This window comes from Aptenodytes forsteri, unplaced genomic scaffold, assembly GCF_000699145.1.
Source record: "Aptenodytes forsteri isolate BGI_AS27 unplaced genomic scaffold, ASM69914v1 Scaffold307, whole genome shotgun sequence".
In the NCBI taxonomy this organism is placed as follows: domain Eukaryota; kingdom Metazoa; phylum Chordata; class Aves; order Sphenisciformes; family Spheniscidae; genus Aptenodytes; species Aptenodytes forsteri.
This window is the reverse complement of record NW_008795303.1, coordinates 546,318-558,807: the sequence shown is the minus strand read 5'-3', so window position 1 is coordinate 558,807 and position 12,490 is coordinate 546,318. Positions and strand designations below refer to the sequence as shown.

The 12,490-nt window shown below is 44.2% G+C and overlaps 1 protein-coding gene across 1 annotated transcript in view; it reads left to right on the top strand.

Moving 5' to 3' along the window:
* FGF9 (fibroblast growth factor 9) overlaps positions 1-12,490 on the top strand; it is a 27,794-nt gene that overhangs the window by 4,348 nt on the left and 10,956 nt on the right. The window contains exon 3 of the mRNA XM_009279356.2: positions 3,487-3,590. Coding sequence (XP_009277631.2) covers positions 3,487-3,590 — 104 coding nt within the window. The remainder of the gene's footprint in view (positions 1-3,486; positions 3,591-12,490) is intronic.

Sequence of the window (12,490 nt, the reverse complement as noted above, 5' to 3'; positions counted from 1 at the left end):
GCGGCTCGCGGCTCGGGGCGGGGGACGCAAGGGCGTTGTAAGAGCCTGAAACTGAAGCAGGGCCCTGCTGCCTCCTGGGGGGCTGTTCTGTCTGCGGCTCCCGTCTCTTAATTGGCATCATGTGGGGGAGCGGGCGGAGCGGTGACAGCTGCGACAGGGATGCGGGGCGGCTCGGGGCGGGGGACGACGACGACAAGGGCGCTGTAAGAGCCTGAAACTGAAGCAGGGCCCTGCTGCCTCCTGGGGGGCTGTGTCTGTCTGCGCTCCCGTCTCTTAATTGGCATCATGTGGGGGAGCGGGAGGAGCGGTGACAGCTGCGACAGGCGGGACGCATCCCGGCGGAGCGCTCTGCTCAGCCGAGCGCCGCAGCCCCGGCTGGCGGGCGGGAGGCGTCGGGGGCAGGGGGACGCCGGGGAAGCCCCTGCCCTCGCCCCATCACTGGGCTGACCTCCCGGCAGCTTCTTAGCCACGAAGGCCTCTGCTTTCCTCGCCCCTCTGTTCTTCCCTGGGTGAATGATTGCTTGCTAAACACACGGCAGCACAGCTCCAGCGACCTGCGCTCTGCCTGCGGGTCCTCCGCCGCTTCCCTTCTCTCTGCTTCCCTGAGAAGTCGTACAAAGAAGTGGCTGGCAGAGATGCTTGTTTACCGTATTGGTTGATAGTGTGTTAGGGTGCTCAGTGGAAGCTAAACTGCTTCAATCCAGCAATACAAAGAGAGCCTATATATAGCCAAAGACAAAAATGTGCCAAGGGTGGAACACCAGCAACAAAAAGATCTGTAGTTACAAAGATGTTCGTTGCTTAAAGCCAAGGCAAACGCTTCTGTAAGTCTGTTCTTCACCAGAGCTAATCTAGATGAAAGTTGAAATTTTACGTTGTGTGAACGACCCATCTCCTTTCTCCTGTGAGAGCGGCAGGAGAGCAGGACTGGCCTTCACAGTCAGGCTGGTGTCCTGCTGCCATTCAGCATGGTCAAAGTTGGATCATGTGGAAGAAGGTGCGTGAAGGGCTGATGTGGACATGTAAGGAACAACTTTCCCCCAAACTTTCTTCCTAACCTCTTTGTGGAGGAGTGGGTCTTTGCCTTGAAGTGGTTTCATTAAAGAAAATGTTCAATGTCTGACAAGAAGATATTCAGCATCCCATGTACTGAGACAGTTATTTCCTCGCTCCTTTTCTTCTCTCCCCCATTTTTAGCTATAAATAGGGCCCTAGCTTTTGAAGTTTGGAGCTGTCCTGATTTTCATTTGGTCCAGCCTCATTTTGAAGAGGAATATCTATTTTAATATCTGGTTCAGGTCCTAAGTACTATCTGTATATCATAGAAACCATACAGTGAAAATATTCACAGGAGTGTTGGGCCAAATCATGCAATCCTTAAACTGGCAAGACTTTTGTAAGACTGCATGCTTGGCCCCAGATAATCTTTTGAAGGACTTAACAGCATGGCACATAAAACTTGCTGTGAATAGGCTTTTCAATATTTCAAATGAACAAGTCTCTATTCTGATCTCAAATATGTGGATGAGCTTTGCCAAGTACCTTAAATTCATCTTCTGCACTTACAATAGGATGTGACAGTGCTTTTTTGTTCTTTTGACACACTAAGCAGCATGCACCCAAATATTTGAAATGAGGACAGCAATTGAAGTCTACATTTATATTGATGAGAAAGATGCCAGACTTACTAACTTAGCTGTAGTATGGTATATTACACACTTAACATAAGATTTAACCTCAGTTAAAATTGCTTGGTAATATTTATCAGGTAATATGATACTTTGGTAAAAGCTTTACAGAAGAAGCCTTAGTAAGAAATCTGGAAGTATTTCACGTCCAGATATAATGGGGATGTTTAAATTGTTTCAATGGATTGATTGTATCTGAGATACTATGTATACCAGATAAACAGCATGTTACCACTTTTTATTACTTCAAAAAAAATCCATAATTACGAAGTATTTCCTCCCAGTATTTTTGATTTGTGCATATGTAGAGAATAATTTAAGATGCCCGGGTCTTAAAACAGGGTTATCAAAACAATAAGACTATGATGTTTGTAGTACTGAATAATATATAAGGTAATGATCAATAGTCCCTTACAGGGAATACATTTCATCTTTACATTAGCTTGGCTATAAATTTTCCCTATTGGCTTCAACTTGTGCTGTGTTAGATTCATGTGATTCATGCCTGTTATTGATTAGTGCTCAACTATTTTGCGGGAGATGCCAAATTAATTGTTCAAAAAATCCATGAAAGTGCTTTTTTATTGGCCACGTGAGGCTCAACACATACTATACTGTTATTTTATTATTTCATGTAAATATAGTTTCCAATAAGCTTTAAAAATAGTTACGTGGTGTGCTTAGACATGAAAATTCACAAAATATATTGAAAATGCTACCCTGTGCTTTATTTTGTGGCTCAGAAAGTAGTATAACACAGCAGCGTGCTTCTGAACGTTGCTGGATAACTCCTGTGAGATCATTACTGTCTTACACGAACACTCCCAAATAGGAAACAATTTCCATTTTTTTTCCACAAGACTGCTAGATTTATGCAAGGTTTGGCTGGTAGCATCCTCATTGAAGGAGGTAAGCAATTTGCAGGGAAGGCTGCCAAAAACCCCCCAAACCCTCAGAACCAGATGAGCTGATATTTGATACAGACACTTGCTGTACCGTGCACGCTGACGCTGATCTCAGGAGCTCTGCAGAAGCAGTGCTTCTCCGCAAAATGTTCTTATCTCTAGCGCACAAATGTCTGTGTGAGCTTGCTGTTGTGTGCACAGGAAGACTTAATCATTTATACACTATTACTTAGGTTTAGAATATTTTAATTTTCAAATTTGAGATGAGTAAAAAATAACACACCAGAGAGATGGTTAATATCTAGACAGAAATGTGTGAGACTCTGGACTATACTAAGGATTTTCATTTCTCAAGCCTCTGGAAGATCATACTGTGAGTAAATCTTTCCACATATTCCTGATTCATTGAAGCCTGGAAGTAGATCTTTCGGTTCCATGTGTAACATTGTTTTCATCTCACAATTCTGATTCAAATGTATTTTTTCAGAATTTATTTTGGAAGACAAATTTCACAGGTTCTTTAATACTGTTAATTTTGGAAATCTAAAAACTTGTGGTTTTTTTTTCTTTGTGTTATTTGTGCAAATCAGAATATGACTGAGATTTAGAGTTGTGTTTAGAAATGATGAGAAAGATTGAGAGTAATCTTTTAATTTGGTATGTTAATGCTGTCTGCAATGCATCATTCTAGCAGACACTCAAAGGACTTCACTGTTCAAGTATCGTACTTTAAGATATATTCATTTGTTCCTCATATTCCTCCAAACAACTCTGAAAATGGGAAAACACCTTTGAAAATAGCTGCTTGTTGCTCAGGGATCAGTCACATCTGAAAAAAAACCCTTTCAATGGAAACAACGTGTACATTGTTTGTTTTTTCCTGCATTTTATAGGTATACTGGAATTTATCAGTATAGCAGTGGGCTTGGTCAGCATCCGAGGAGTCGACAGTGGACTCTACCTTGGAATGAATGAGAAAGGGGAACTGTACGGCTCGGTAAGTTCCTGCTTGTCTTGGGCAGTCATGATCCTTATGTTCTGTGGGAAAAATACTTGATAGCTCCTGTAAGCCCCTGTTGCACTAGGTGCTGTACAAGCACTGTTTCTGCTTTAAGTATCTTGGAGTCTAATTAGAAACAAGACCCTGTGGGTGGTATAACGAATATGGGAGAGGGAAAAGGTGACAAAATCAGGAATGAGTAATAATGCAGACAGACAACAATTTAGATACAAGCAATGGAGACTGATGGCTTCTGAGCGAAGAGCAGGCTAGGGGAGGAAGCCAGAAGGTAGAGATTGTGACAGTGTATGTGGGAGGCAGAAAAAGAGGTGGTAGAATGAGGGGCAAGGCTGGGATGGAGAATGTGTGGACATGGGAGAAGGGGAGATGTAGAGAAGATGAGAACCAGTGAGTGGGAAAGGCCAAAGAAAAGGGATTTAACATAAATGGCAATATGGAGGAGGAGAAGGTTGAAAGGATGGAGAGGAAGAGAGAAAGGGAATGGATGCAATGACATATGTAAACAAGTTGTCTGTGAGGAGTGAGTAAGCTGTCATAAGTCACAATCCTTGTGCAGCTGATGAATGGGATAAAGAACTGGCGAAGTCATGAGTGCTTTTATGGTTCAGTTAGGCAGCCAAAAGGCAGAACAACAACAGTAATATGAATCAGTAATGTTGATAATCATCAGTAAGAGTAATCGTTTAAACAGCTAAACATAGTGAATCAATTACTCTACACTTTAGATATTCAGAAAAAGAAAATGTGGTTATTGATAGAGCTTAAATGCATAGACCTGGGAAAGCAAATGTTACATCACTTTTCTGTGCAATTTATATTTTGTGTTTGCAATATGTTTGACTGTCAGAGTGAATTACTCAAAACATTCTTTGCTGAAGAAACATGCACAAGAAATTCTTTGTAAATTACTAAGCTCACTGCGTTAATAAAATAGTTATTCCATGAGCAGCAGTTCTAAAGGAGCCTGCTTTCCTAGGAGTTTGTGTCTCTCAGTCTGGCATGGGTGTCCCTGACCTTCTGTCCCTGCAGTAGCACAAATTCCCCAGCCTTTTGTGTTTCTTGCATGGAGAAAGAGACAGTGTTAGCTGTCCATGCTCACCGGATTGTCAGTTTGCAGGGATTACATTGCTCACCACTCCCAAATGGGACGTGCAAATGATTTCTCTTCTTTACCCTGCCTCTGATTAGTCGCAAAACTGATAGGAACTTAATTTTCCTGAAGACCTTTGCCTCCTGATTGAAACTGGTTGAAAAGCTAAGGAAGGACAGACAGGCAGGCAGATGGATGTACAATATAATTGGATAACCTCTTTTCCCTAAGAAATGACGCTAAAAATATGAAGCCATTCATAATGGAGAACTGGCAATCTATAGGGCCAGAATGCAAAGTTCAGGTTAAAATCTGATGGATGATATGGCTTATTGTCAGCCTCCAGAGATGGGACATACTAAAGAGTGATGGTAATTGAATTACATTACTTCCAATGAAATATAACCTCTAATGGCTACTCAGCATGATGATGCTTTAAAGCCTTGTCAACACTAGCAATCCTAGTGCCTATATTTCAGCAACTGTCAGCTCTCGTAGAAACACTGAGATAAGCAGGCCTCAGAGCAGATTTTCTTGTAGAATTGGCTGGACATTTTTAAGTGACGGTGTTTTGGTTTTGGTCAAAAAAATGCAATTAATTGAAAATGAAGTTCTCTGATGGGAATAAATATTGCAGTTTGAACCAGAACAATTCTGCCAGACAGAATTGTCTTTCTGGTGAGAGAGAAGATCATTTTAACTGAAATTAGTTTTGAGACTGATATGTGATAGACTGAGGTTCAAGTTTTTCACCTGAGTTAAGCGAAGTGGTCACTTGAGTTGAAGTGTTCTGTAGCACCAGCAAGCTGTCCTTGTGCTGCCTGTGCTGGGAGGTGGGTCCCTCTGTCTTGGTTTCTTCACTAAGGGCCATGAATAGCACTAGCTTTGTCATAGAGCAGGTACACTTACAAGGCTGTGAACGTGTTTTCTAAGGTGGGAAAACCGTTTCCCATGCACAACTGAATAGCAACCTAAGAAATACTTGGTCCTGCTCTACGTCAACATTGTGGATCTAAGCAGGTGTGTTTCTGCAGGCATTCAGTACTGCAGCACTTGACACTGCCGGAATAGATGCCCCGTGTCTATGACACTATCATATTTATATTCAAATTACTGCATGAAAAATATATTGGGTGTGAATCAAATCAGTGACCTAAAAGACTTCTATCTTTCTATATTTGTGTTTGAAACATTTGGCACAGGAAGATTTTTCCCAGCGTATTTGTGGTGCCACTGGAGATGGGACATATGGCAAAGCAGAGCAGCCAGGATGGGTGATCACTGCCAATTTTTATGAAAGGCAACAGTAAAGGCAGTTTCAGTGTATCTTGATCCAGACATGTTCCTTTTGGCCTTCTCAAAGTGCTGCTTTCCTCCTAGATTAGCTGCCTGACAAACTCTTCCCAACTTGCCACTGTTACAGGAGGCAGTTCCTACTGCATCTTCTGGTTAAAAGAACACAGTGACTTTTATGCTGCTCTCAGGCAGCAACATATAACATAACAACATATAACAATCTTCATCCCACAGATTTAGCCAGGGAAAGCTGAAGATATATGTAGGTGGTACTGCAGAGAAGCCAGTGGTAGCTACATAGCGATGACTTGGAGGCCGGTTAGTGACAGCAGCTTTCCCTCCCATCTCTCTCTGTTCCTGCTCTCCCTTTACCTTGCCTTCCCCTTGCAGCCTGTAGCTATGACTCATCGTGTTTCACAACAGCTACTGTGCTTGTCACTGGAGAGGAGGAAAAATCCAAACTACAGGTAGGACCGGAAGGGTGTTAAGACAAGACACGAAGATTTTTTTCCTTCCTGAGTGCCAAATGGCTCTTGCCAACACCTTGGGCAAGAGTGTTAGCAAATGTGTCTTAGCCGTGCTTCTCGGTGCCATGCCATGGAGTGAGGGAGGTCTTTCTGATCAGTCCCATGACCTTCATGCCTTCATGGGCTGTCCCCACCCTTGCGCTGCCCTGCACTGCAGCCTTTGGGAATATCAACAGTTGGCACCCACATGGCAGGCAGTGATGAGCTCCCACACCACAGGGTGCCCCTCGTTTGCACTGCAGGCTGTCCTCTGAGGTGGTCCTGTGCTACCTCAAGCACAGCAGGACCATGGGACACCCTCGCCTCAGCTGCCCTTGCTGTCCTGGGCTCTCCTGCAGTAGAGAGCTGTGCTACATCCCACTGCTGGCATCCCTGCCCCACAAATCTCCCATGGACACGGACCTGCCCCACTCCTCTCCTCAGACTAGATATAAGGAAGAAATTTTTTACAATGAGGGTGGTGAAGCACTAACAGGTTGCGCCCAGAGAGGTTGTAGATGCCCCATCCCTGGAAACATTCAAGGTCAGGTCGGACTGGGCTCTGAGCGACCTGATCTAGTTGAAGATGTCCCTGCTCATTGCAGGGGGATGGACTAGATGACCTTTAAAGGTTCCTTCCAACCCAAACCATTCTATGATTCTATGATTCTATGAAATGCTGGTGTCTCCATTGCTCCCTGTGTCCTTGGCAGGTGGCAAAAGGCAGCTCAGGTTGGATGCTTAGAAGGAAAATTGGGAGTTGGAAAATCTGGAGCAGCTACAAGGGGAGCTGTGCAGGGGGGAGGAGGAAGGCAGAGGTGGAGATGGTGGAGTTGTTGGGAAAGGGGGAGAGGGCTAGGAGTGCTTGGAAGGAGATGGGAGGGGAGGGTAGAGAGAGAGAGGCTTCATGTCGCCACAGAGCAGCAGGGACAGAGTCGAAAAGCCCAGATCTGGAGCCAGGGAGGGAGGCTCCTCACCTCTGGGTTTCAGACTTACAGGGTGTGTGCAGCGAAGTGAGTTTTAGGACTGCTTATAACAAGGTAATAAATTGCTGTCCTTCAAAAAATTAACTGAAAACTTGTTTGTCCCAATGTTTTTGGGACACTAAACCTGCCTTTTGCTCCTAAAACTACTGGGGAGAGAGTGGAGGAGAGGAGAGAGGGGGGGGGAGAGAGAGAGAGTACTGTCCTTGAAGAAACATGTTTTCCCAGTAAGTGTGTGGAGGGAGGTGACGATATGCCTCTTTATTGTCCCAGCAGGGCTGCACCTGCAGTGTTTTGTGCTTTTGTTTGGGTCCCCATAGTCCTGGAAGGACTATGTAGTTACAAAGACGGGTGAACAGAAGTTTTTTTTGACAAAAAAGGGACAATTTTTCATAGTTTACTGAAAATTGCTTGGTGTAGGTAAGGATTTGTTTTGCTGCATTCTGAAAATACCTTTTATGTTCCCGTGCAAATAAGGGAAGGGAATTGTTCAGCCCTTCAAATGGTAGGTCAAGGTGCACGGAAACAACATGAAGAAAAAAACAGGTTGAAGGTGCATGTTGGGAACAACATTTGGGCCAAGTATATGGTCACTACAGATATCTAAGAATAGGATAGATAAATAAATTACCCTGCAATATCATTCACACTTTCCTGTTAAACACCTCTGATCTAAAGTGATTCCATATGCTTCAGACCGATTTTTTTTTACTAATCTGGATTATCTGTCTGTCAGTGTACACACAGGTGCCTGTGGCTGAGGTGAGCCTGGAAACAGGACAATTGCAGCGTACAATTTTTGGAGGGAGAATTAAATGCAGTTTCCCTGAGTGAAGATGCAGACTTCTAGGCTGAGAGTGGTCAAATCCCAGGAGGGATAACGGCTACAGCAGCAGGTTTAACACCCTTCTGCTTGTATGTAAAATAATAAAGTGCCTTTTGGTAAATGGTACAAATGGTGGAGAGGCAGAGGGCAGTTCCTCGGGCAGCTGAGTTGCGAGGAGTGGTTAGGCTTTCCGCACAAGCAGCATTGCTCAGGAAAACCTGTCACTCCCGTAATCAAAAATGCGATGGTGTCTTTTAGCAGTAACAGCAACTCTTGTCTTCCTTAGTAAATCCACTTTAAGCAGAAGAGTTGCAAGAAGCAGGCCTGTAGCTAATTTGAAAGGGCAAACTTTGGGATCCGAAGAGGACCAGTTCAAAAAGGTGCTTAGGGCTCTGAATGTGAAGGAAACTTGAAACTTTGTCAGAGGTGCAGAAATCCTGTGGAAACGGTATCCCAGCACGGGTGAAACTGCCAGGAAGGATTTGGAGACTAATAGGCTGTGGGCGCTTGGCAGAGGGTCTGTGAGGAATCGGAGAAGGGCAGGTTGCAAAAAAGCACTTGTCTTAGAGGTGTAGAAGCACAGGGATAAAATGGAAATTGCTGCAATAAAGCTGACTGGGGCCTTGAAACATGTACTAAAATATAAGGCAAAAACTTTTTAAGCTATATAAATGAAAAGGGAACAGGACTCTTTACAAACATGGTGTATTCAGGCAGGAGTGTAAATGCAATATAGTCTGAATGTGGCTGCTAACTGGGCTAGCCAGTATTTCTGATAGACTCCTTGGGGTGGTAATACGGGGCTGGGGGATTCCCTGTCGTGTGATGAACAAAGGGAGCGGGGGCAGCTGACACCACTGCTAAAAGAAGTTGCTATTTTCCCTCCAACCATCCATCCCCTCCCTTTTGCTGGCACAAGTGTTTCTGTTGCTGCCCAGTGAATTGAAGCAGGGAACTGGAAAACAATCTGGCCAAGCAGAAGGGCTGTCTTCAGCCACAGTGGTTCCCCTCCAGGTCACTGCAAGATGTGGTGCAAAGGTGAGAGCAAGCCCGGGTGAGGAAGGGATTGCTTCTTTCCAAGGCAATGCAGGTGTCTGCCAGCCTCGAGTGTTTGTGGACCTCCGGCTGTGTGGTTTGTATTTGGCCGGGGGTACGACCTAGGAAGCTGCAGGGCTGTCAGTCTGACCTGGGTTGTGCTCGGGGCATAGAAACACGCTTTTGAATGAAGGAATAGAGGAGGGCCTGAAAGTACATACAAGATGGGTGTACTGAAGTTGGATGAATAGTTTCAGGCAAGCCTAGTATTTTATTTTTGGTGGGAATTTCTTTTTCTAGAAATTGGAATTATGGTTGTGCTGATCTGCAGGGCAGTGTTAGGTGTGACCCAGCAGAAGAGAGCATTTGCTACAGTGGGTAAAATGGGTGTTAGTAGACTTGTATGATAGATGGTGAAAGAACTGAAGAGAAGACAGCAGTGGGGAGTGTTGAAAAGCATCAGACTGGAGTGAAGCTATTAGTGGAGTTTTTATGGATTGGTCCTTGGGCTGGTTTCATTCCCTGTTTTTATTAGGGACATTAAACATCTTGTCATAAAAAAATAGTAGTATGTTATTGAAATTTGCAGATGTTGCAAAGCTGGGAAGTATTTTCAGCACAGAAGGCTGCCTCACAGAAGGGACTTGGTGACCTAAAGTGCCCAAAATATTTACATGTGGGGCTCATGGAGAGCTCTGTCGGTGCAACTGCATACAGCAGTAGTAGGATCCATTTTAAATGCAAAGAGCAGTTATGGTTACTTGTGTTAAAGATGAATTGAAACAGGAACAGGTGAAGAAAGGGCTTACTGGGTTGTTCAGAGGGATGAAAAGACTATCAAATGATAAGGTCTAAAGATCTTGGCTTATTTAGCCTGCAGAATGAAAACTGAGAGGGTACGCTCTTGGCCTCTGTAAATACACTGAGGTTTAACGCCAAGGAGAGAAAAAAAGTCCTTGAAATAGAGACAAGAATGAATTGGTTTGAATGGGTCTGAATTTGGATGGGCAGCCTTGCTGAAAGCTGGGTACTGTTAAATGGTGTTCCTCACAGGTACCAGGAACTGCAACCCAGTCAGCAAAATGATAGCAAGGTATGAAGGACTCTGTAGAAAATAAAGGTCTTTTGAGATGTGGGTACTGATATAGGAAGAATTGGTAGGTGAATCCATACACTTAACACTGGGTAATCTGGGAGAAAGCTCTGTGTGAAACTGAAACTACTGCAGTTCTTACTAAACTAAACTTCAGTCTGTTTTTTAAATCAGAATTTCACAGATTATAACACCTGTCACCAAAGAGGGATACCTGCTAATATTGTCCTGTGGGATAGATATTACACTTTTCCTCAGGTCTTTGATTTTCCTCAGAGGACTTCATTCCAGATGCTTACTAGGTCTGAGGGTAATTTTATATGAGAGAAAACCCTCAGTGATCTCCTTACCTTGGTCTGCAATTCTGTGCTGAACTTGGATTCTCACTACATGCCTGGGACAGGAAAGTGTTAGAATATCTCCTACATAAATGAGATATATATGTGTATGTGTGTATAAAGCTAAGCTTTTGTAAAGCAAGATCCTACTCGAACTGTAATTTAATGATTTGCTTTCCCCTAATCAAAGATGTGTGGGATTTTGTATTCTTACAAAACCGGGAGATTAGAGGTGCTGCTTGAGGAGGCAGCCAAGGTGATCTAACACCTTGTAGAAACCCCCTTCCAGAAAGGGTAGTCCTGATTCCCTGCCTCCACTGTGTGCTTCTGCTTCCTTCCTTGCTCTGACACCAGCACTCATCTGACCTGTCAGGAGGCTAATTTAGGGATTTAAAGCCACAGAAGAAAGCTTGCCTTTTTTTTGTAGGGTTGCTTCTCTGCCAGTTTAGCTCCCTGAACTGGCTTGTTGCCTGTTTGGGCAAGGACTAGCGCTCAGTGTAGGATTCAGCTGCAGTGCGGGATGGGAGAGGGGTTGAGTACGGCGCTGTCGGCAGCAGGTAGTTAGAGTGGCATAACTGCATCGCAAACCCGAATCCTACCCAGCGAGCAAGTGCTGGGCATGTTCAGTTTGAATGTCTTCAGATTCACTTCCTTGCAATTGTGTAGCTCCCCAGTTGCTGCAGCCCCAAATGTTTCTGGAGCCAGCTGTGTTAACGATATGGAGGTGTGAAAAGGTTCAGCATCTTCAGCTGATCTGAGAATACTATGTTGAAGAGCATCATCAGCAGTGACATACTGAGATATGCTTGGGGATTATTCGCTGTATCAGATAAAGATCTGATGTGCTCTGTTTCTGACTCAGGAGCCAGTGGGATGTGAACGTGGCACTCTTTCCCACTTTACCATTCATCATTTTCAAAGACAGAGTAGAAAAAGTCTGCCCTGCGGGGACTTCATTAGGGATTCTGCCTAGGTTGAGATTTGCTTTGCAGTTTGAATGTGCTCAGGCTGATTTGGTGATGTGCAGTAACGCAGTTCATTTGTGTTGCATTCAAAAAGCTTAAGAAATAAAGCTTGTTACAGTGCAAATCCATTTTTCCTCCCTGTTATAAAGCCCTTTGGTTTCTTTTTCATTCCTTTTATAAAGGCAGACCTCTGCCGTTACTTTTGGTTTGAAGATCAGATTTTATACCTGTGTTCCACGGCTGCTGCTGAGGAAAAACGTAGCTTCTAGTGTCGATGCTGCATGCTTTTGAGGTCTGGCCCAGGCTGTGCATCTTTAATCTGCTAAATTTTACTCTTCAAATTTAACACAATTATGGAGGCACTGTAACTGTGACTCAGGAGAAATTTTGACTTGATTCTATTACGGTTGAAATGTTATTGACTTTAATGGAAGCAGGATTGGACCTGCTCCTGTAAAACCACCGATTAATTTTATGGTTGTGTCAGCAGACCCCGATCAAGGTAAGAGCTCTACTGTATTCAGTAGAGAATACTGTATCAGAAATAGTGTGGCCAGCAGGAGTAGGGAAGTGATCGTCCCCCTGTACTCGGCACTGGTGAGGCCGCACCTCGACTACTGTGTTCAGTTTTGGGCCCCTCACTACAAGAAGGACGTTGAGGTGCTGGAGCGTGTCCAGAGAAGGGCAACGAGGCTGGTGAGGGGTCTGGAGAACAAGTCTTATGAGGAGCGGCTGAGGGAACTG